Below are 24,129 nucleotides of genomic sequence, written 5' to 3'. Positions count from 1 at the left end.
ACCTCCTGCTTCAACTGGCCTGCCAAGGCAGCATACAATTCCACCCCCAGCTTCTACTCATAGGACTCCTCGCTCAGCCCATTTTGGGAGGTGGCATGGTACAAGGAGCAAGAAGCTGGGCTTGGGTGTCAGGTGCAGCTGAGGTCAAATCCCCAAACTACTGATTTTTTATCCTGTCACACAGAAAAACAAAAAAATAATACTCTGAGTATGTTGTACAGTTTATATTGATTATTTCACACAGATCATGCTTCCTGACCTCTGTGAAGCATGGTGATGGAGTCGCCTTTCTAGTCTATAGGTTTATTCTCTGTCCATCGGTGATATAAACAGTACTTACCTCATAGGGTTGCAGAGATCCATTAAGGGAGTATTCACGTGGCCCCTCCCAACTTCTTAGAAGGGAAAAAGTCAACTGTCAGAAAGACAATAAAACTGTCAAATCTGTGTGAAATCATTTATATAAACTGTACAACATACTCGGAGTATTATTTTTTGTTTTTCTGTGTGACAGGATAAAAATTGGTAGTTTGTTATGGTATAAAAAGAAAAACCTTGAATCTCCACTTTCGAGAAATTTTCACTTCTCCAACCACAATATTTCAGCTGTGCTTCCCTCAAGAAGGGTCAGGAAATCCTACATTAGGGTTCACAGCACAGCCTGGATTCGTCTATTCATTTATCAATCATTCACTGAGTACCTACTATGTCAGATCTGCTGGGTGCTGGGGATCACAAAGGAATAAGCTGAGAGCCCATTAACTGGTTAGAATCCAAAGGGTAGAGGCAGATGCTTTTGTCAGATATTTGTAATATATGAAATGTTGGAAAGAGATGTGCTCAGGTTATTGTGGGAGTCCAGAGGAAGGGCATCCAACCCATCTGGGGGGCTAGTCAGGAAACTCTTTTTGGTCAAGTCTAAGTTATAGGGTTTTGTAGCTGTCTTTCACATTCTATTTCATATTTCCTTTGTTGTTTGTTTCGGGTCCTGTTTTTAGAAGAAGCAGGCGGCAAGAGCTAAGGCAGACATCCTAAGTGATGGAAACAGCAGGAGGCTGATTCAGCCATAAAGCAGATTGGAGGCTGGGCAACTAGGGTGACCAACTATCCTGGTTTGTCAAGTCCTGAAGGGCTTCCCGGGATGCAGGACTTTCAGCATTAATACCAGGACAGTCCCGGGTTGCTGGAGACTGAGGGGCTCCCAGGATGTGTGGGTGTTAGTGCTGAGATGGGAAAGACCTAGGCAAACCAGGAGGAGTTGGTGGCTCTGTGGGGAGGGGAGGGGTTGCAAGTAGTTCAGCCTCTTGGGAACTTACAGTGCAAGGCAGGAAGTGGTGACAGATGAGACTGGATAGAAAAGCAAGGGCCAGATCATGAAGGAGCTTGCCATATTAAGGAACTTGTCCTCTAGGCAGTGGGGAGCCTTGAAGGGTTTTCCGTGACAGAATGTCAGATTTGCTTTTTACTTATATCATTCAGGAAGTAGTAGAGAGCTAGATTTGCAAGGACCAAGGCCGAAGGCAGGAGGTGGCTGCCTTAATCCAGATAACGATGATAAGGGCTTGGTAAGAGGCAGTGGGGATGGAATGGAGGGGAGAGATTCAGGGGCCACTTGGGAGGTAACATGGGTAGCAAGACTGACTGGACGAGGGGAGTGAGGGACAGCAGAGTTGACAATGATCATCCTAATTTAGAAAAACTTTAGACAACATTTTAGTTAAATGAAAAAATAGAAAGAAACCTATAATCAAACACCCATCTACTGCCGTAAACTCAAAGAACAAAATGACAGGTACCCTTGAAACGCCCATGGACCCCTCCCTTACATCCATTCCTCTTTCCTTCTCAGTAGTTACTCCTGTATTAAATTGATGTTTCTCGTGTCCATGATCTTCTTTATATTTCTGCTGCATAGATACAAAGTGCAAAGCAACATATACTGATATCACTGTTTGCACGTTTCTTTACTTTATATAAATTATATAATGATGTAAGTATGCTTCTGTATCATGCTGTTTTCTCTTACTATTGTATGTGAGATACAGCCATAATGATATCGGTAGCTCTGCTTCACTGATTTTCATAATGAATGACATTCGATTGTATCACTATATCACAATTTGTTCATCCACTTACTGTTGATCACCTTTTAGGTTTTATCTAAATTTTTTGTTAATACTGTGCCACTAAGAACATTCTCATACATGTCTCTTTGTACTCAGGCCTCTAGAGTAGGTACCTAGGAGTGGAATTGTTGCAGTCAGCAGTGGGTGCATCTCCTGCGTGTTAATCGATATGCCAGATTGCTCTCAAAAGGCCTCAGACCACCTTCCACTCCTACTAGCAGTGGATGCAAAAGTCCCCATGGCCTTATCTCCTCACCAACATTTGAGGTGGTCAGTCTTTTACATTCTCACTGCTTTGATGATGTGAAATAGTATCTCATCACGGTTTTGGTAGGCATTTATTTCTCAGACTACTTGTGAGGTGATGCCTCTTCTGTGCATTTTTCTTTCATTTGTACTTCCTCTTCTGTGAAATGCCTGCTCAAGTCTTCCTAATTTTAAGAAGCACTTGAGGCCATGAAAGTCCCGCTAAGTGGTACTTAGCCATCACCATTATGGGAACTGTTTTTTACTGTCACTCTCTGTTTTTATGTACCTATGTTTTCATTGCTGTGCAACAATTCTACACAATCATGTATTTCCTTCACTATGAAAAATTACCAGCTATTTTTCCTCTTTGAATATTATCCTTCCCCAGTTTGTCCAATATCTCCTTCATAAACTCCTATAGGATGTAGTTTATGCGTTTTAGTTCTGTGCATTATGTCTCTTCACCTTTCCTTTCTCTTTATTTCTCTAGGAGGCATTCCATGATTTCTTTCATCCATGTTCCAATACACTAATTCCTTATCCAGGTGTGTTAATCAATTATTTAATATACATTAAACTTTTTGTTCCAGTGGTTCTGTTTTGCACTTTCAGAAATTGTATTTGATTCTTTGTGATATTTGATTGTTTCTTCCTTATGATTGTTTATATCTTGTCATTTACTTAACATGTCAACACTTTTTCAATTGTTTGCACCTGATTATAAGTCTTTGTAGGACAATATGTTGGTGTTTTGTTTGTTTTTGTTTTGTTTATCTATTATGAGCAAGTTTGGAGCTCCTCCACAGAGGATTTGACTAACATTTGACCCATGTCTGGGTTTTCACCAGAATTCCTTGAGCCATGCTGATAGCATTCATTGGAACACCAAAGCCATGTAAAGGCAGAATATTGATTTGAAATTATCAGAGGAACCTTCCCCCCCCCATCCATACACAAGACCAAGATATACACATTTCCTTGTCATCTCCCTTTCTCCATAGAAAAAACCCAGCTTTTCACTAAGAGTGTTGTCTCTCAAGGGTCTGGGATTGATACAAAGATCTCACTTGTCTATTAATTTCTAGCTATTTTCCAGCTCATCCAAGCATTTAAAATAATGTTTGTGATATTTTTTTCAACTATTTCTGCTTGTTTGGAATAGGAGGTTTTTTGCTAATCTAGTAGTGTGCAAATAGTGAGCAAGTAAGACATGTAAGTGGCCCTTAAAATTGTTTTAAAAAGACAAATCTGATTAGGGCCACTCATTAGTACTTAGCCGATATCAAAGCTACTCTGCAAGTTTTGAAACAACTTGCACTCACACACCTGTTGCCTTGGAGGAGCTGGTTGGAGGGCAAGGCTCAGTTGGGCCCCAGTCCCTCCCCACAGAGTCTCAAAGCCTATCCATGTGGTGTCTCCAGCGGGATAGGGAGACTTCCTACAAGGCAGCTCAGAGGTCTCAACAAGCAAGGCAGAAGCCACCTGTCCTTCTAAAGATTAGATCTGTAATTGGCATAACATCACTTCTACCATGTTCCACTGGTCAAAGAAATCACATGTCCGCCCAGGGTCAAGAGCAGGGGAAAACAGACAGGACCTTTCAATGGAAAGAGTGTCAAGGAACGAGAGCCGTCCTCAATCTGAAATGTAGTGCCATGCACACACACTTGTTGAGATGCTGCTCGGTGCCACACACTGGGTATGACAATACAACAGGGTTGTACTCAAATAAAAATTTCACAAAGCAGGGAATTGAAAAAGTTATTTGTTTGGGGAATTTTAAAAATCAATTTCTGTACTGTGTATCATTCCTCATTTATATATTTAAATGCAGGCCTAATGTGCGGTATGATGAAAAAGTATTGTAGGCGTACACTGATGGATATATCCGCTTCTGAACATTACTGCATATCACACATAAAGTATTTCTGAAAATTTTCATAACACAATCGTGGAACGATGTGAATAAGATGGTAAATAAAATTAATAGAAAAATAATTTTGACCTTATAGATTGCTGGAAAGGTAGGTGTAGAAAAGTAACAAACAGAAATGGTCATTTAGGAAAGGGATGAAGTACAACAAGGTTAAGAAAAATTCATGATTTTCCATGGAGCAAACTGCATTCATTACTGTCGATAATGTAAATGAGTAAATATCTACAACAGTTTTGTCTTGGGAAACTTTACACTTTTAAAAATAAATAAGGGCCCAAAGAGATATTATGTCAATAGTATCAGCGAATATCACTGTATGACATATTGGAAGAGAAGATTTAATAAATTTAAAATTTATTCTAAAATCATAATACAAAGCAATCACATCATGTTAACGTCAACTCCAAATTTGTATGAAAAATATTTCATCTGAAAGAGTACAGAGGAGAATGACATTTTTTCCAGATATTTGAAAATTTCCTTAATATCTGGCCTACCAGAAGACAGATGGATTCTTATATCTGCTTCTGAACTTTATCTGTTGCCATATCAGACATAATGAACTTCTGGAAAATTCCACCATGCACTCCTGAGGGAATGAGAGTGAAAAAGTTAAATGTCATTGTAAGCCAAATATCCTCGAAAAGGCAGACCTACGGACCTAGGTCAGGAATGACCATTTAGGAAAGCCACGAATGGCAACGTGGTGAAGGAAAAAAATCTACGCTTTTCCCTGGAATAAATTACACTCTCTCAATTTATTAAGGTAGACTTGATAATGTTTTGTCCACGGTAAAAGCGCTTTCAATGTCGGCAGAAAGCCACGGGATCAAACACGAGAGTAGATCCCACTTTTAGGGCTACAGGTCTTTCCGTGAGAAGGGAGGTGGCTCTGAAAAGAGCCTTTGGGTTGCGATGTTCAGCTGTTGCTCAGGCAGCTTATTTGCCAGTTTTGTATCGGAGAGTGGCCTTGGTGGCCTCGGATATGGCGTGCTTGCCAAGCTCCCCAGGCAGGAGCAGACGCACGGCCGTCTGGATCTCATTGGAGGTGAGGGTGGTGCGCTGGGTGTTGCGGACCAGGTGCGAGGCCTCCTCAGCGATGCGCTCGAAGATGTCCTTCTCGAACGAATCCACGACGCTCACGGCTTCCTGTGACAGGCTCAGGCCCTCGTGAACGCTCTTCAGAACCCTGGGGAAGTAGGTGGCGAAACTGTCGGCAAGGCCGCGGCGGCGGCGCCTGGGCTGCTTCTGCTTTGGGTTCTCCGGCGCCGGCGCTTCCGTGGGTTCCTCCGTGCCCAGGAATTCCTCAGAAGTAGCTTCAGAGGTAGGTTCAGCCACCTTCAGGAGTTCCTCGGAAGTAGCTTCAGAGACAGGCTCAGCCATGTCGCAGCCGGCTTCTCCACAGCTTGTGAGGAAAGACTGGCGGCTGCTGAGGGGCAGCGACCGGTTTATATGGGCTGCATTCCCTGACGTCACGGGCTGTTCTGATTGGCTAAAATGCCATGCAGGAGGCTGTCACAAAGTCACGCCATGTGACACGTGATCGGATAGGCTCCTGCTTGGCATCACGTCCACCAGAGTGAGGATCCATCCACCTCTGAATTTCCTGTGACCGCCATCAGAAAAACCCTGGAAAGATGCTACATAGGGCAAAAAGTCATCTGACAATGTTAGCTGACTGATGCTCCAGCAGGAGAACTTTGAAAAGACTTCACCAAAGGCATCTGAATTGTAGACGTTTCCATTTTCGTTTAGGCTCCCGGAGAGAGCCTGACCTTCATAACCCAATTCCTGACTGCTATCAGAATGACTCTGGCCACTTGAGCCCTTTTCCTCTAACCCAGAATCTAATGTCGTCCTGGGCTAAGCCACCCTGGCTCAAGCAGGAACTCTGGCATGGCCCAGCAGCATTTGTGCAAATTAAGGAACATAATTGGCTAACTGTTCCCTCCTGATTTGATCAAAATGCTCAGTGAGCCAGAGATACATGAAATGGCAAAAGCACAGTCTCCAAACAGAAAGGGGAAAACCTATAAAGATATTAAAACGCTTAAAAATCAGTTTGAGTTCCTTGACAGAACCTGAACTTCAAAACCCAACTCCTTGCTGCCATAAGAATGACTCTGGACACTTTGGGGCCATGTTCCTCTGTCAACCTTTGGTCCTTGGTACCAAATCAACACCAATAGGAATCCCTAATTTGGGGTGTGGTGAAAATGAAGAAGGAAACTATTTCACGGTGTCACTGTGCAATTATACAGCAGCATGGCTGGGAGACTGGCCCTGGAGGAGGCCCCTCTCCAGCTAGACGGCTCTGCTCTGGCGAGTCGTCTTTGGTTTTTCTCTCTCTTCCTTTGTTCCTCGTCTTCCTCTTCCACGCTTCAGCTCCAACTGGGGAAATGCCGCTTTCAGGGAAAACGGAAAAACGTGTCCTCCAAAGCAGCGGGGAGCTGACTTATATAAACAAAAGTCCCCACCCCTGGTCCCTGATTCCTCTATCCTCATGCACATGAGGACTCCAAATCCTCACAGTTTGATTGGTCCAAAATGCACTGTCCTGATTGGTCAGAATGGAGCCTCTCTGATTGGTCGGTGAAGATGCTGTTGGGGGACAGAGCTGCGCAGCTCAGATTGGATGGGGAAAGCCTAAGTCCTATTGGTTGCAATACTATTCCGGGAACTCCCTTATGTCAGGAACACAGTGCAGGCAGGCAGTTCAGTGCAGGAGGCAGACAGCTTAGTGCAGGTTTCTCTCTGAAGTGTGGTTTGCATGAAAGGCCCCTGTTGAGAAACTGCTGCTAGGTTCTGCTTTTAAATTTGAGCCCAGTTAGCCACGAGGAGCCCTTCTCAGTCGGTATCTTCTTTCTCAGTGTGCACAGCTCCAACCCAGAATCCACTCTTTCCAGGGCTGAGCCGCTGTGGCTTTAGCAGTAACTCTCTGACATGGCTGGCAGAGTGCTCCTGCCAGTCATAGGACACAATTGACCAGCTATTACTTCCAATTCTCGTCAAAAACCCTTGGTGAATCAGAGAAAAGAGAGTGGTAAAACCACTTCCTCCAAAGACAGAACACAGCATTAGGGATACTTATATATTTCATATTTAATAGCAAGATAGGCAGATTTTTTTACTTTGCAGTTCAGAACTCTCAAATTCAAATTTTCCCAATTTATAATTTATTTTTAACATTATTTAGGTCCCCAAAATGCCCTCACGTACTTGAATTGATGAAAAAATATGAGCCGTTAGTTGAAAGAAATGACTACGCCAATTCTCTGAGAAACCGCCAGAGTGAGAGAAAAAGAATCAATACAAGGGAAATATATTAAAATTAGGAGCATATTCCTTTTAAAACTCTATGATAAGATAGGCAAAGGCATTTCTTCATTTGTATAAAAATAAATTACAGAATTTGAGCCAAAAAGGACTTTAAAAGAATTGAAGAAATGGAAAGTTTCAATGAGCTATGATGCAAATGGTCAGGCTTCCAAGTGTATTTCCTGTAAGGCATTCAAGGAACAGCTATTGCTACTACTAATAAAATGGTTTCAATCCTTAAGGAAGAAAAAAACAAGCTTTATTACTAGGAAATATACATGATGATAAAACCACCAAAGAGTTTACAGCAGTGATTTATTTGCACCATGAAGACAATATTCATGTGAATTCCAAAGCTACATGAAGGAACTCTTTTGATTACAAATTCTCAAGGAGATTTTTTCCCCACCCAAAATCAAGAACATGGAATAGTTTTTTTGTTTTTGTTCTTTGGTATCTTCCTTTCCCAATAAGAAAAGTCGAGTTTTTCTTTAAAGGTGCGGTCATTCAAGAATCTACAATTATTAAAGGTCTCAGTGGACTATTACTTTCTGTCACTTTTCATGCAAAGCTGAGCATTTAAAATAATGTATATAAGAATGTTTCAAGTTAGTTTGTATTTTTCAGTGGAAGATTGTTACATTTTCTATTTCATTTATTTTCTGAATTAAAAGTATAAGTGTCCCTTCAAACATAAATCAAGCTAGTGTCACTTAGTGGTATTCAGCTGATGTCTAAACTACTCTGCAATGTAAGGGGCGATGTACACACATATCCATGCCTTGGAGGGACCTCTCCAAGGGGGTCTCCAGCAGGATAGGCAGATTTTTGACGTGGCTGGTCAGAATTCTCAAACAGCAAGGCAGAAGCTATGTGTCCTCTTAAAGATTAGCTCTGTGATGAGCAAAATATCACTTCCTGTGTACTCCATTGGGAAAGCAAATACAGGCCTGCCCAGAGCCAAGAAGAGGGGGAAACAGGTATGCCTTCACAATGGGAGAAGTGTCCAGGAATGAACAGCCTTCACAAATCTAACCAACAGTGTCATACAATACCCATTTCTTGAGATGTTGCTGGGAGCCATGTAAGTGGTATGTCCATACAACAAAGTCCTTGCTTCCCTGGGCCACAGTGGTAAACTCTGGAATAGTTTTCTACTTGACTTACCCCTATCTGAGTGACCTCACAAATGTAGTGAAGCCCTATAATCCAGGGCAGCGCTTTCACCCTAAGCAGCATGAAGTTTCTAACCATTATAGACATCCTCTCCCACTCCTGAGTGCCTGGACATAGAGACATAGATGAACAGATGGATGGAAAGGAGAATTATCAAGTGAGTGCATGCCAAAAAGAGCTGTGCCAGAAACTGGTCCCAATATCCAATTTCCTATTTGGGGCCACAATTATCTTGTGGTCCAATTCTTTCAGGGATTCCCTAACACCTGAGGCCTTAGGATGCAGCCCATCTTTCTCCATCTTGCCTACAAATGTATACGTCCTCAGACTCATACATGGGCCAAGTTTGGGGTCACAGAAGGAATTAAAGGAGGAGGAAAAGCAGAGACAGCCCCTGATGTCTACAATCCAACACTGTAGCAGTTTGCTTAGGGATACACTTGCTAAAGCAAGTCCAGTTGAATTAATTCCCAAAAGTAGATTGAGGTAGGTGAAGTAAATTGGTGCAGCATTTCCATTTTTAAAATTAGTTTCAGGTGTACAAAACAACATAGTGATTAGACACTTACACACCTCACAAAGTGATAACCCCAACAAGTCTACTACCCATCGGATTCTGTACATAGTTATTACAATACCACTGACTACATTGCTTATGCTGTACTTTATATCCCGTGGGGGGTTGGAAATATATGAATATTTCCCACCAGCAGGCAGGCGCATATATATATTCATATATTTACATATATTCCGCATTATTTTATATTAGCTCTCACTCACTCAGAGCTCCAGCACAGGGGCAGTGACTCAAAAAGCACCAGGGACATACGGGGAGGAACTGAATTGACTAGCATCAGGGCAAGGGCTGGAGGGGCAGGGAATCAGGGTAGGTCTCTCTGGGAACAGAAGGGCTCGAAGATGCCATTGCTCCTTATATCAGGCATACAGCATAGTGGTTAGGCAGTTATGTAATTTATGAAGTGATCTCCTCTGATAAGGCATTTCCTTTGTCTTAAAATATTTCCTTTTCAGCTGGTAAATGCTGAGAAACATGGTTACTAAGATCTACTGATGAACCAGACCCTAGAGTGAGATACGGGACATCACCTGGATGTCCTGTGACCTTGGGTAATGCCCTTTACCTCTCTGGGAGTATCTTATCAAAGAAACAACACTGAGTTCCTAGAAGGGAGAGAATTCATTAAGCCAGTCCAATATTTATAAGAAGAACAGTAATGATGCACCTGAGTCCTCCTTAAAACAAAGTTCCCTGGGGTGCATGACAAAATACCTGGATAATCATCAAGGCCACCCAAGTCACTGACTTCCGGTCAAGATGGCCGAGTAGGTAGGTGCTCTGCTCACCTTCTCCCAGGACCACATCAAAGTTACAGCTAAATGATAGAATAACCGTCATTGATAACCACCTGAAGACTAGCGGAACAGAATTCCTATAACTAAGGATATAAAGAAGAAGCCACACCAAGACTGGTCGGAGGGGCAGAGATGCGGAATGGGCTGGTCCCTCACCCATGATGTGACGGGTAAGAATCAGGAGGGATATCTCAGCTGAGGAGGGATAACTCCTCTGAGGAGTGAGGATTCCCAGCCCCACACTGGGCTCCCCAGTCTGGCGTATGGGTGCAAGGAAGAGAAGTCCCCGTAATACCTGGCTGTGTAAACCAATGGGGTTTGTGTCTGAGAAAGACAACAAGCTGCTAAAGACCTAGGCACTGCATGTCTTAAAGGGCCCACACACAGACTTACTCGCTCACAAACTCACTCACTCAGAGCTCCAGCACAGGGGCAGTGACTCAAAAAGCACCAGGGACATACGGGGAGGAACTGAATTGACTAGCATCAGGGCAAGGGCTGGAGGGGCAGGGAATCAGGGTAGGTCTCTCTGGGAACAGAAGGGCTCGAAGATGCCATTGCTCCTTTGTTGAGCCCTCCCCCCACACAGAGGGCAGGTGCAGGCAGGCATCAAATCTGAACGCTCCATTTACCTGGCTGATACCATATGCCCCACCCTGGCGATTCCTTGGGAGCCCTCCGCACCACACTCGCGGGCCGATCCGAACATCTTTCAGTGGCTTCCACACAAACCGCCAGTCTCCGCTCATGCTGCAGACTTTCCAAAAATCTCTCAAAGGTCCACAAACCCCAAGCAAGCAGTGGCTGGCCTCCACATGCCCTGTACCTCGTGCTAAGTGACTCCAAGCCAGGCACTAGTGGCGGCTGCCTCAGTTCCCAACATAGCCTCTCCCAGGTGCTTCCAAGCCCGGCACAGACTGCTACCAACTGCAGATCACCTTGTAGCTCCTGCCAGGTGGCCCCGGGATGGGCACAGGTAGTGGTTGATCTTGGCCTACAGCAGAGCCCCTCCCAAGAGGCCCCAGAACCAACACATCCCATGGCCAGCTTCAGACCACACCGGAGCACCACCCAACCACCTCCACAAATGATACACCCAAAGGGCCACTCACCAGGCACCAGAGCCCCACTAAAGTGAACCCGCTTGGTGGGGTCAGCCCTTGCAAAACAGCTCATCCACTGTAGTCACGGCCAGTCCTCCCAGCCAGTAAGCCTGAGGGTCAATGCCAACCACTGTCATTGCAACAGCAATCAAGGCTGAACTATCACAAGAGGGCATACACATCCCAAATGAGGGACTCCCCTGGAGCACCCGGCTCAAGTGACCAGGGAGACTGTGCCAGTGGGCACCTGTTACATACGCATAAGGCCACTCTGGCAGATCTACCCAATACATAGAAACTTAAGCTACCATCAACTTAAAACAGACTGCTACAAACCTAGTTTGGTATATATGAAGCACATAGTAACCACAAACCAAAAATCTACAAGAGATGTACGAGAAATAAAGAGAAACAATCCAAACACAACACTACAGAAAGTCATCAACATGCAAGAGAATAGGAAAGGAACAGAGAAGAACTACAAAGACACTGAGAAAACAATTAACAACATGGCAATAACTACATACCTATCAATAATTACTTTAAGTGTAAATGGACTAAATGCTCCAGTCAAAAGACATAAGGTGGCTGAATGGATAAGAGGACAGGACACATACATATGCTGTCTACAAGAGACACACTTCAGATAGAAGACACTCACAGACTGCAAGTAAAGGGATGGGAAGAGATATTTCATGCAAATGGAAAAGAAAAAATGCTGGGGTAGGAACACTAGTATCAGAAACAATAGACTTTAAAACAGAAGCGATAACAAGAGACAAGGGAGGACCTTTCATAATGATAAAGGGATCAATCCAACAAGAAGATTTGACTCTTATGAACATCTACTCACCCAATGTAGGAACACCTAATTATTAAAAGCATAATTTTAGAACATTTCACCCCAAAACAGCAGAATATAAATTCTTTTCAAGTGCACATGGAACATTTTCCAAGATAGACCATACATTAGGTCACAATAAATGTCTCAATAAGTTCAAGGAGATTGAATTCAACAACAATGGCATGAATCTAGAAATCAATAACAAGAAGAAAAACTGAGAAACACATGGAGGCTAAATAACATGCTCCAAAACAATGAATAGTTTAACGAGATCAAGGAAGAAATCAAAAGATACCTTGAGACAAATGAAAATGAAGACACAGTGACCCCAAATCTATGGGACGTGGTGAAAGCAATCCTAAGAGTGAAATTCATAGCAATGCAGGCCTACCTCAAACAAACAAACAAACAAACAAAACAAGAAAAATCTCAAATAAATAATCTAACCTTACAGGTAAAGGAACTAGAAAAAGAACAACAAACTAAGCCTAAAGTGAGTAGAAGGAAAAGAATAATGAACGTCAGAGAAGAAATAAACAAAATAGAGTCTGAAAAACAATACAGTGAAACCAATGAAACCAAGCGCTGCTTCTTTAAAAAGATAAATGAAACTGATAAGTCTTTAACCACACTCATCAAGAGAAAAAGGGAGAGGACCCAAATAAATAACATCAGACACGAAAGAGGAGAAGTGACCGTTGACACCACAGAAGAACAAAGGATTATAAAAAACACTATGAACAATTATATGCCAACAAATTGAACAACCTGGAAGAAATGAATAAATTCGTAGAAACATACACTCTTCCAAGAATGCATCAAGAAGAAACAGAAAAACTGATATAGAAAATGTGATTGCTGCCAGTGAAATCAAATTAGTAATCAAAAACCTCCCAACAAACAAAAGTCCTGGACCAGATGGCCTCACAGGTGAATTTTACCAAACATTCAAAGAGGAATTAACACCTAACCTTCTCAAACTATTCCAAAAATGTGAAGAGGAGGGAAGGCTCCCAAGCTCATTTTACAAGGCCAGCATAGCCCTGATACCAAAACCAAACAAAGTCATTACAAATAAAAACTGTTTAGTCAATAAACGGTGCTAGTAAAATTGGACAGATACATGCAAAAAAAAAAAAAAAAAAAGAAACTAGACCACCTTCTTTCACCATATACAATATAAACTGAAAACGGATTAAAGACTTAAATGTAAGGCCCAAAACAATAATACTCCTAGAAGAAACCATAGGACGTTAACTCTCCAACATTACCCTTAGTAATATTTTTACTGATATGTTTCCTTGGGTAAGGGAAACAAGAAAAAATAAACCAATGTGACTACATCAAACTAAAAAGTTTTTTAACAGCAAAGCACCACCCAATTAGCCCCACAAGCGTCACAGCTGGGGCGGTCTCAATAAGCCGCACAGTCCCCTGGCGTGGTTTCCGCTTAGTGGGGAAAGCTCCCCCACTATGAATGTGGTCAAACCCCAAAGCCAGTCAGCCTGAGGGCCAATCCCACCCACTGACATGCCAATAGCAATCAAGGCTCAACTATAACAGGAAGGCACACATAACCCACAAAAGGGACACTCATATAGCACCCAGGACAGGTTACCACGGAGACTGTGCTGCTGTGCCCCACAGGGTACCTACTCCATAAGGCCACCCAGCCCAGAATGGGAGACATGGCACATCTACCTAATACAAAGAAGCAAACACAGAGACGCAGTCAATGTGAGGAAACAAAGAAATATGGCCCAAATGAGAGAACAGTAGAAAACTCCCAAAAAAAAAACCTAAATGAAATAGAGGCAAGCAAACTACCAGATACAGAGCTCAAAACAATGGTAATAAGGATGCTCAAGGAACTTAGTGAGAAATTCAATGAAAAGAAAGCAAGCATAAAAAAACGACATAGACAGGCACCATCAAAATGGCGGCATGAGGTGAGACTCTGCAAATCTCCCCTGGAATTCACAACAAATCTAACAACTATAACTCCACAAAGGACTCCCTGCACAGCAGGAAGGCAAGACGAAGAGACCCACTACTGAATTCACCTAAAGGTGGACGAATCACGCGAGCAGGGGTGGAGGGAAGGGAGAAGTGTGGAGACGGAGTCACACGGGCGCAGGACTCAGACCTAGCTCACTGCTCCGAGCTCGCTGCATCCCGGAACTACTGCAGCTGCAGGAGAGGGAAGAACTCGGACTGCTAGGGCTCCATTTATGGCCCACAGGGCTGAGGGGACAGCATATAACACGGCTGAACCCAACGGTCACGGCAGAGACCTCGGAGAAAAGACTGAGAGAAGAAGGCTGAAAACAATGGTTGAAGCCCTCACCACCGAGTAGAGTACAGAAGCCTTAGGCAATGAGACTAGCCGCCTCCTCCCTACCCTCCCAGAGTTCGCCCCGCCCGCAGCGGCCCGGTGCTAGAAGTGGAACAGTAGCAGTGTCAGATCAAAAGAACAGAATATTTGCTGTTCTGAGAACTGTGGACCACAGACACAGATTTGCAGCCCAACTAATTCCGGCAAAGGGGAGGGAGCTGTGGAAGCAGGACCGGCTGTGGTGGTGGTCGCCGTCATTGCTCTGGACCACCTCTCACAACTCACCCTGCCCCTGGCCCCACGTATCTGAGCGGATCCCTGTAGGAGTAAACAGAACTGCTGAAACATACGGGCTCTGAATCTGGTGCAGGAAGAGCTTTGGAACTTTAAAAGCTCTCCCCATACCCACCGGGACACTGCACCCTGTGACCCAGGCAAACTATTAACAGAGGAGAAGCCCGTCTCCCAGGGAATCCCCCCATTGTGTTAGAAGCTGGAATAGTGCAGAGAAAGCATAGCACAACCTTGTGAGAGAGAAAAAAAGGCTGCAGTGGGAGAGAAAATAAAACATTCTGCCAACAAGTACTGGAAAACAAAAGAAAGACCTCTTCTTATCAACCTGTTGCAGAAGCCACTCCTCTAGATGTCTAGGAAGAGAAATAATAAATCAGTAATTGCCATGAATAACCAAGGCAACAAGGCAGCTCAGAAGGAAAGTGAAAAGTCTCCAGAAAAGGAACTTAAAGACATGGAAATATGTGACTTACATGACAGAGAATTCAAGATTGCAGTTCTGAAAAAACTCAACAAGATGCGAGAAAACACAGAAAGGCAGTTTAATGAACTCAGAAACACAATGAAAGAACAACATGAGCATTTTACGAAAGAGATTGAAGTTTTAAAAAAGAACCAAATAGAATTTCTGGAGATTAAGAACTCAATAGAAGAAATTAAGAATGAAATATATATGTGTATATATGTGTATACACTTACAAGAAGCGGAGTACAGCATTGGGAGTGAAGACAGTGGAAATGGGATGGCTCGGTGCGATGTCAGAGACATAGTGGATGGGGGGGAGTTCACAGTGTGAGGGATATAAATGATAAACGTCTAAGTATTACTTTGTCTTGTGCACCTGAAACTAATAATAATAATAAAAAAAACTTGTATTAAAAAAAAAATGAACTAACCAGCTTAGGTAGTAGAGTTGACCAGATGGAGGAAAGAATGAGTGACATCGAAGACAGAAACTGGAAATTACACGGATGGAAGAAGAAAGAGACTTGAGACTTAAAAGAAATGGAAGAACTCTACAAGAACTTTCTGACTCCATCAGAAAGAGCAATATAAGAATAATGGGCACACCAGAGGAGAAAAAAGAGAGAAGGGAACAGAGAATATTTTCAAACAAATTGTTGATGAGAACTTCCCAAACTTGTGGACAGAACTGGATCCTCGAATCCAAGAAGCAAATAGAACACCTAATTACCTCAATCCCAACAGGCCTTCTCCAAGGCACATTGTATTGAAGCTGTCTAAAATCAACGACAAAGAAAGAATCCTCAAGGCAGCCAGGGAAAAGAAGACGGTAACCTACAAAGGAAAGCCCATTAGATTATCATCAGATTTTTCAGCAGACACTCTACAAGCCAGGAGGGAGCGGAAACAAATATTCAAACTATTGAAAGAGAGACATTATGAGCCAAGAATAATATATACAGCAAAGATATCCTTTAGATATAAAGGAAGAATAAAGACCTTTCCAGACATACAGAAGCTGAGGGAATTTTCTAATACACGTCCTGCACTACAAGAAATACTTAAGGAGGCTATTCGACCACCATCAACAGGGACAATTTGTGGCAACCAAAACGTAAAAAGGGGGAGAGTAAAGGTCTGAACCGGAATATGGGAATGGAGAAAGTAAGCATGCTGAAGAAAATGGAATACTCTAAATATCAAACTTTCTTTTACATAAACTTAAAGGTAACCACTCAAAAAAAAAAAAAAAAAAAAAAAACCAGATGGCCTCACAGGTGAATTTTACCAAACATTCAAAGAGGAATTAACACCTAAACTTCTCAAACTATTCCAAAAAATTGAAGAGGGAGGAAGGCTCCCAAGCTCATTTTACAAGGCCAGCATAACCCTGATACCAAAACCAGACAAAGACATTACCAAAAAAGAAAACTATAGGCCAATATCCCTGATGACCATAGATGCAAAAATCCTCACCAAAATACTAGGGAATTGAATTGAGCAATACATTAAAAAGATTGTACACCATTATTAAATGGGATTTATTCCTGGGGTGCAAGCTTGGCTCAATACTTGCAAATCAATGCATGATACACCACATAAACAAAATGAATGATAAAAATCATATGATCATACCAACAGATGCAGAAAAAGTGTTTGACAAAATCCAACATACATGTATGACTAAAATTCTCAGCAAAGTGGGGATAGCCATATGTGTCAAACCCACACCTAACATCATACTCAGTGGTGAAAACCTGAAAACTTTCCCTTTAAGATCAGAAACAAGTCAAGGATGTCAACTTTTACCACTTTTATTCAACAAAGTATTGGAAGTTGAGCCACAGCAATCAGACAAGAAAAGAAATAAAAGGCATCCAGATTGGAAAGGAAGAACTAAAACTCATTATTTGCAGATAACATGATACTATATATAGAGAACCCGAAGGATTCTACCAAAAACACCCCTTAGAAATAATAAATGAATTCAGTTAAATGGCAGGATACAAAAATAATACGCAGAAATTGGTTGCATTTTTATACACCAATAACAAGCTATGAGAAAGAGAAATTTCTGTCAGAGCTGAGTGTAGCTTGTGCTGCTTTGATTGGAGCTCCTATCATCCCCATGATTCCAATGTGCACGTTATGAAGTTTTACATTTTCAAGAACAAAAGATTACAGTCTTGGAAAGAACAAGTTACACAAATCTAAAGAAGTTAAGAGTAGTAAATTCAAATTCTAGAGAGCCTGGAATAGGTATTGTTTTTTTAACTTTTTGATTTAGTTATTTCTGTACTGTGTTTGGGTTATCACTTAAGTTTTCAATGGATTCTGCAATACAGGTAATGTTGAAAAAGCTTGAATGGGATATGCTTGCCCTATTACTATTTTCCTAGGGTTGTTGCTTATATTTTTTTGCTAAGCCTTTAAGCCCTTTCCCTTAGTTTTTCTTTTTAGTCATCAACACCATTAACTCATGATTGCTCATTAGATGCCCTTTTTCCTCAATCCCTCTCACAGTGAAAAATTAAATGTATTGATTTAGCTCAGTCTTCAAAAATCAAACCCCATTTTTCTCTCTCCTTTCTAGATTTTCTATGTATCATTCAACTCTTGCATTCCAGTCTTCAGAGCCCATATGGTCCACTATTAATATTGTTTTACTAACACTCCTGTTTGATTCTAGAATTTATAATTGCAAATCACACAAAGGACATGAAAATATCTTAGGATATTAGGTTTTAAAAAATGACTTGTCACATAATGCATTATGTAAGAGACCTGTGTGAAAGAGCAAGTGTGCAAAATCATTTGTATTTCATACAGGCACACACCGGAATTGTGAAGGAACAACAATTAGCCTGATATAAATTAAGTGATTTAGTAAAATACAGTTTTATGGAACATGACTACAGTTCTGTCTTGGAAAATATGATAGCTCTACACTGAGTTTTTCCCACCTACTATTATGTTCTGGATGTGTAAGAAGGTCTTGGGACACCACCCAGAGAGATTTACCTGCAGTTGTTTTCATGGTAGTATTTCCTGGTCTCTTTGAAAAACAAATTATTTTTTTCAAGTCATTATATAAGATTATTCTAATACTACAAAGTAATAATGCTTAATATTCCTGATGAGGGGATTCATTTAACCTAAATCCTTACTCTAATGATCCCAGGAGACCTCTGAAGGTGTAATGGCCCATTAGAGTTCCTCCCCATTGGACAGAATCAAACAGATCTTCATACTCCCTCTTTAAAAAGGTATCACCCCCTTTCATGTCTGCACTACTCAGGGAAGCTCTCCCTACTACCCTGCTTTTCTCCCATTCTTTCTCTTTAGCTCATGAGGCTCTGTCAATGTTAAATAGTCTCTGTGTCTTGTCTCTTCTGTAGAATCCTGTTCCTCTTCTGAGGGGCGTGAGGAAAGTTTGGTTTCTGTAGATGATCCAGATTTTTGTCTCATTGTTTGGCTGAGAGTAACATCATCTACAGGTTTCCACATCCTAATCAAAAGGGGAAATTGCAACTTTTTAAAAGGAATGAATGGAATCCATTTTTAAAAAATTGAGAAAAGAGTTAGGTTTAAAGCAATCGTAATACCTTTGAAGGATTGAAATCACATAGTATCATCTTCCTTCACAGAGATAGGAAAGAGAAATGAAATATCAAAATACAAATACTCAATATTCAAACAGTTGTGGAAAAAGATGAAGGGTGGGTTACTTTATTTCCCTCAAGCAGACACCGATATTTTCTTAACATAATGGAAGAGGAGGAATAAATGCCCTCCTAAAGCCCAAATTCATATCACCTGTGGCTTGAAGTGTGGTGTGTCCCCTTAAACTTCATATGTTGTAATGATGAGCAGGGAAAACAAAGGAGTATACACACACACAAGTTTAAAAGGTTTTAGTATATATATGTATTTACTATTGATCAAAAAATCACTTGGCTAGGGCCGGCCCGGTGGCTCAGGCGGTTAGAGCTCCATGCTCCTAACTCCGAAGGCTGCCAGTTCGATTCCCACATGGGCCAGTGGGCTCTCAACCACAAGGTTGCCAGTTCAATTCCTCAAGTCCCGCAAGGGATGGTGGACTCCGCCCCCTGCAACTAAGATTGAACACGGCACGTTGAGCTAAGCTGCCTCCCGGATGGCTCAGTTGGTTGAAGCACGGGCTCTCAACCACAAGGTTGCCAGTTCGATTCCTCGACTCCCTCAAGGGATGGTGGGCTCCGCCCCCTGCAACTAAGATTGAACACGGCACCTTGAGCTGAGCTGCCGCTGAGCTCCTGGATGGCTCAGTTGGTTGGAGTGCATCCTCTCAACCACAAGGTTGCCGGTTCAACTCCCGCAAGCCGACACAAGTAGGACTGAAAGGACAACAACTTGACTTGGAAAAACAGGCCTGGAAGTACACACTGTTCCCCAATAAAGTTCTGTAAAAAAAAAATCACTTGGCTAAATATACAAAGAAAATTAATAGGGAGCATCCAAAAGCAGTGATAAATTCTATAGGATAGCAAATATTACAGTAGATGCCAAAAGCTCATCAAATGTGGGGAAGCAACACTGGTCAGGAACCGATCAGATCTCACCAGGTCCGCGGCTGGAGATCAGGGCGTCCCCTGATACTGCCAGCTCCAAGCTGCATACACGTTCCCAATGCCAATGCCAGAATGGTGATGAATGACGAATGCACTGCCAACTGAGGCCTATCTTATATATCTCTTCAGATATATTTTTGAGCAAAGTTTCTTGTTCCTGCCTCCCCCCCAGGGAATGGTCAGTTCCGGGAAGGTTCGGCAGTTACTGTGATAAAAATATTGCTTATCGGGCTGAAGGGCCAGTTCATTCAGACAAACAATACCTACTGTTCTCGCCTGGGACCATTGGCCCAAGGCCTTCCAAAGCCTGGCAACGTGCCTGTCACGTCACTCTGATATACCTTAGTTACTTCTTTACCTCATCTGCTGATGTGGGCAAAACAGACAGAAAGCAACATCATCCCATATTTCTCCTGTTGGGGAAGAGACGAGGGAGAATTCTCTTAACTCTAAGCTAACCATCACCTCACATGAGGGAAAAACAACAGCACCTCATGTGAGGGAACAAAAAGCTAACAGACAAACCTAACCATCACCTCATGAGGGAACTACCATCACCTCATGAGTGAGAAACCTAACCATCACGTCACGAGGGAACTACCATCACCTCTTGAGGAAAAACAGACAACATGAAACAATGAAGCTTTATCAGCCCTGGAAGCTATATCAGCCAATGAAGGAGAATTTTCCTAACATTTTCCCCACATATGTTGACGAAGACCTAAATACTAGTATCTCATAGGTGGTCCTATTGGGAGATAGGGTCTTTACTCAGGTAACCAAGTTAAAGGATGTTCATTAGAGTGGGTCTTAATTTAAAACGAATGGTTTCCATATAAAAAGAAAAAAGAAAATGAGACACAGAGACGTGCATATGGGGAGGAAAATGCAGAGAGATAGAGGGAGATTTCCCCATCTGCAAGGTAAGAAGAGAGGCCTTGAACAGATGCTTCCCTCACACCACTCTGAAGATACCAACCAGCTGACATCTGAGTTTGCATTCTGAGCCTCCAAAATCTGAGCCAATAAATGTATCTTGTTTAAAGAACCCAATCTCTGGAATTTTTTAGCAACTTTAGAAAACTAATATTCTAAATAATTATGATTAAAAGCAATCCAAGAAACAAACAACAGGCAGAAAAGGCACACCTGTTACTCTCTCTGTCGCTAAGGTTGAAAGTTTCAGGAAGGCTCTTATCAGTTCAGTCATACATTTAAGTTTTTCATCTGTTTTGAGTTCATTTTTTTATGAGTGGTGTAAGATGGGTGTCCAATTTTATTCTTCTGTGTGTGGACATCCAGTTTTCCCACCACAATTTGGACTGTGCTCTTCATTTGCATATTCTTGGCTCCCTTTTCTAATATTAGTTGATCATATATAAATGGGTTATGTTATTAATATCTCCAGGCACACTATCATTTTCATTGTTCCAGTGTCTAAGTGTACATTTATACCAGTACCATCCTGTTTTGATTTTGTTGCTTTTTGGTATATTTTGAAATTGGAAAGTGCTGTGCTTCCTGCTTTGCTCTACTTTCTCAGGATTGTTTTGGCTGTTTGGTGTTTTTTGTGTCTCTGTACAAATAGTTAGGATTTTTTTTTAATTTTCTGTGAAAAGTTGCATTGGATTTTGACAGGAATTGCATTGAACCTCTTTATGACTTTGTGTAATGTGGACATTTTAACAATATTGATTCTTCGACTTTGGGAACAATGTTTTTCCATTTGATTGTGTCCCCTTTAGTTTCTTTCTTCAAAGTCTTACAGTTTTCATTGTACAGGTCTTTCACCTCCTTGGTTAGATTTATTCCTCAGTATTTTATTGCTTTCAATGCTACTGTAAATGGGATTGTTTTCTCTTTATTTCTTTTTCAGATGTTTTCTTGTTAGCATATAGCAATGCAACTGTTTTCTGTATGTTGCTTTTGTATCCTGCAGCTTTACTGAATTCGTTGATTAGTTCTAGCAGTTTTGGGGTAAGGTTTTTAGGATGTTCTGAATATAAGACCATATCATCTGCAAGCAAGAACAAGTATACTTCTTCCTTTCCTGTTTGGATGTCTTTTATTTCTTCGTCTTGCCTGATCGCTCTGGCTAGGATTTCCAGTACTATGTTGAATATGAGTGGTGAAAGTGGGCATTCTTTTCTTGTTCCTGATCTTAGAGGAAAAGATTTCAACCTTTCACCAATGAGCTTCTTGATAAGGCATATGCTACAAATTTTAAAGTATTTCCCCTTTATGTCTTACTTTTCTCCCCAAGGTAGTTTCTTAGACAATTAGGATAATCTTTTCTTTTTCTCCCAACGACTCATATTGATCCATCAGTTCAACTATGTGTCATGAATTTTGGGACTCGAATCATGGTAAGAAAACAATTTTAAATTTGGTAAACATTGAAGTATTTTTAATATCGTTATAAGTTTCCCCATTTCTGTTTGGAGACTGTAGATTTGTTCTTCCACATTTTTTGTGACTCACTGAGTTCAATTTTGATCAAACCTGGAGGGAACAGTTAGCCAATCATGTCCCTTAATTTTCACAAACGCTGCTGGCCATGTCAGGTAATTCCTGCCTGAGCCACGGTGGCTTAGCCCAGGGCGACATTAGATTCTGGGTTAGAGGAAAAGGGCTCAAGTGGCCAGATTCATTCTGATAGCAGTCAGGAATTGGGTTATGAAGGTCAGGCTCTCTCCGGGAGCCTAAATGGAAATGGAAACGTCTACAATTCAGGTGCCTTTGGTGAAGTCTTTTCAAAGTTCTCCTGCTGGAGCATCAGTCAGCTAACATTGTCAGATGACTTTTTGCCCTATGTAGCATCTTTCAAAGGGTTTTCTGATGGCGGTCACAGGAAGTTCAGAGGTGGACGGATCCTCACTCTGATTGGTGGACGTGATGCCAAGCAGGAGCCTATCCGATCACGTGTAACATAGTGTGACTTCGAGACAGGCTCGCTGCATGGCATTTTACCCAATCAGATCTGGAGAATGCCCGTGACGTCAGGGAATGCGCCCCATATAAACCAGTCACTGCCGCCAGTCTTTCCTCACAAGCTGTGAAGCCGCCTACGACATGGCTGAGCTTGTCTCTGAAGCTACTTCCGAGGAACTCCTGGAGGTGGCTGAAGCTACCTCTGAAGCTACTTTTGAGGAATTCCTGGGCACGGAGGAACCCACGAAAGCGCCGGCGCTGGTGAACCCAAAGCAGAAGCAGCCCAGGCGCCGCCACCGCCGCCGCCGCCGCCGCGGCCTTGCCGACAGTTTCGCCACCTACTTCCCTAGGGTTCTGAAGAGCGTTCACCAGGGCCTGAGCCTGTCACAGGAGACCGTGAGTGTCATGGATTCGTTCGTGAAGGACATCTTCGAGCGAATCGCTGACGAGGCCTCGCACCTGGTCCGCAACACCCGGCGCACCACGCTCACCTCAGATGAGATCCAGACGGCCGTGCGCCTGCTCCTGCCTGGGGAGCTTGGCAAGCATGCCATATCCGAGGCCACCAAGGCCATGATCCTGCGCATTAGCTGCAAATGAGCTGCCTGAGGAACACCTGAACATCGCAACCCAAAGGCTCTTTTCAGAGCCACCTCCCTTCTCACAGAAAGACCTGTAGCCCTAAAAGTGGGATCTACTCTCGTGTTTGATCCCGTGGCTTTCTGCCAACATTGAAAGCGGTTTTACCGTGGACAAAACATTATCAAGTCTACCTTAATAAATTGAGAGAGTGTAATTTATTCCAGGGAAAAGCGTAGATTTTTTTTCCTTCACCACGTTGCCATTCGTGGCTTTCCTAAATGGTCATTCCTGACCTAGGTCTGTAGGTCTGCCTTTTCGAGGATATTTGGCTTACAATGACATTTAACTTTTTCACTCTCATTCCCTCAGGAGTGCATGGTGGAATTTTCCAGAAGTTCATTATGTCTGATATGGCAACAGATAAAGTTCAGAAGCAGATATAAGAATCCATCTGTCTTCTGGTAGGCCAGATATTAAGGAAATTTTCAAATATCTGGAAAAAATGTCATTCTCCTCTGTACTCTTTCAGATGAAATATTTTTCATACAAATTTGGAGTTGACGTTAACATGATGTGATTGCTCTGTATTATGATTTTAGAATAAATTTTAAATTTATTAAATCTTCTCTTCCAATATGTCATACAGTGATATTCGCTGATACTATTGACATAATATCTCTTTGGGCCCTTATTTATTTTTAAAAGTGTAAAGTTTCCCAAGACAAAACTGTTGTAGATATTTACTCATTTACATTATCGACAGTAATGAATGCAGTTTGCTCCAT

General features: G+C 42.1%; 2 protein-coding genes across 2 annotated transcripts; one reads left to right on the top strand and one right to left on the bottom strand.

Moving 5' to 3' along the window:
• Nucleotides 1-5,250: 5,250 nt before the first annotated feature.
• On the bottom strand, nt 5,251-5,694 carry LOC117037393 (late histone H2B.L4). The gene has a single exon (XM_033133372.1). The coding sequence runs from the start codon at nt 5,692-5,694 to the stop codon at nt 5,251-5,253; it is 444 nt and encodes a 147-aa protein (XP_032989263.1).
• A 17,209-nt stretch (nt 5,695-22,903) lies between these two features.
• Nucleotides 22,904-23,809, top strand: LOC117037305 (histone H2B type F-M-like). The gene is made up of 2 exons (XM_033133276.1): nt 22,904-23,343; nt 23,737-23,809. Exons 1-2 carry the CDS (start codon nt 22,904-22,906, stop codon nt 23,807-23,809), a joined length of 513 nt encoding a protein of 170 aa, XP_032989167.1.
• The last annotated feature ends 320 nt before the right edge of the window (nt 23,810-24,129 follow it).

The sequence above is a fragment of the Rhinolophus ferrumequinum genome, chromosome X (genome assembly GCF_004115265.2).
Source record: "Rhinolophus ferrumequinum isolate MPI-CBG mRhiFer1 chromosome X, mRhiFer1_v1.p, whole genome shotgun sequence".
In the NCBI taxonomy this organism is placed as follows: Eukaryota; Metazoa; Chordata; class Mammalia; order Chiroptera; family Rhinolophidae; genus Rhinolophus; species Rhinolophus ferrumequinum.
The sequence above is the reverse complement of the archived record's forward strand: the minus strand, read 5'-3'. Positions and strand labels throughout refer to the sequence as shown.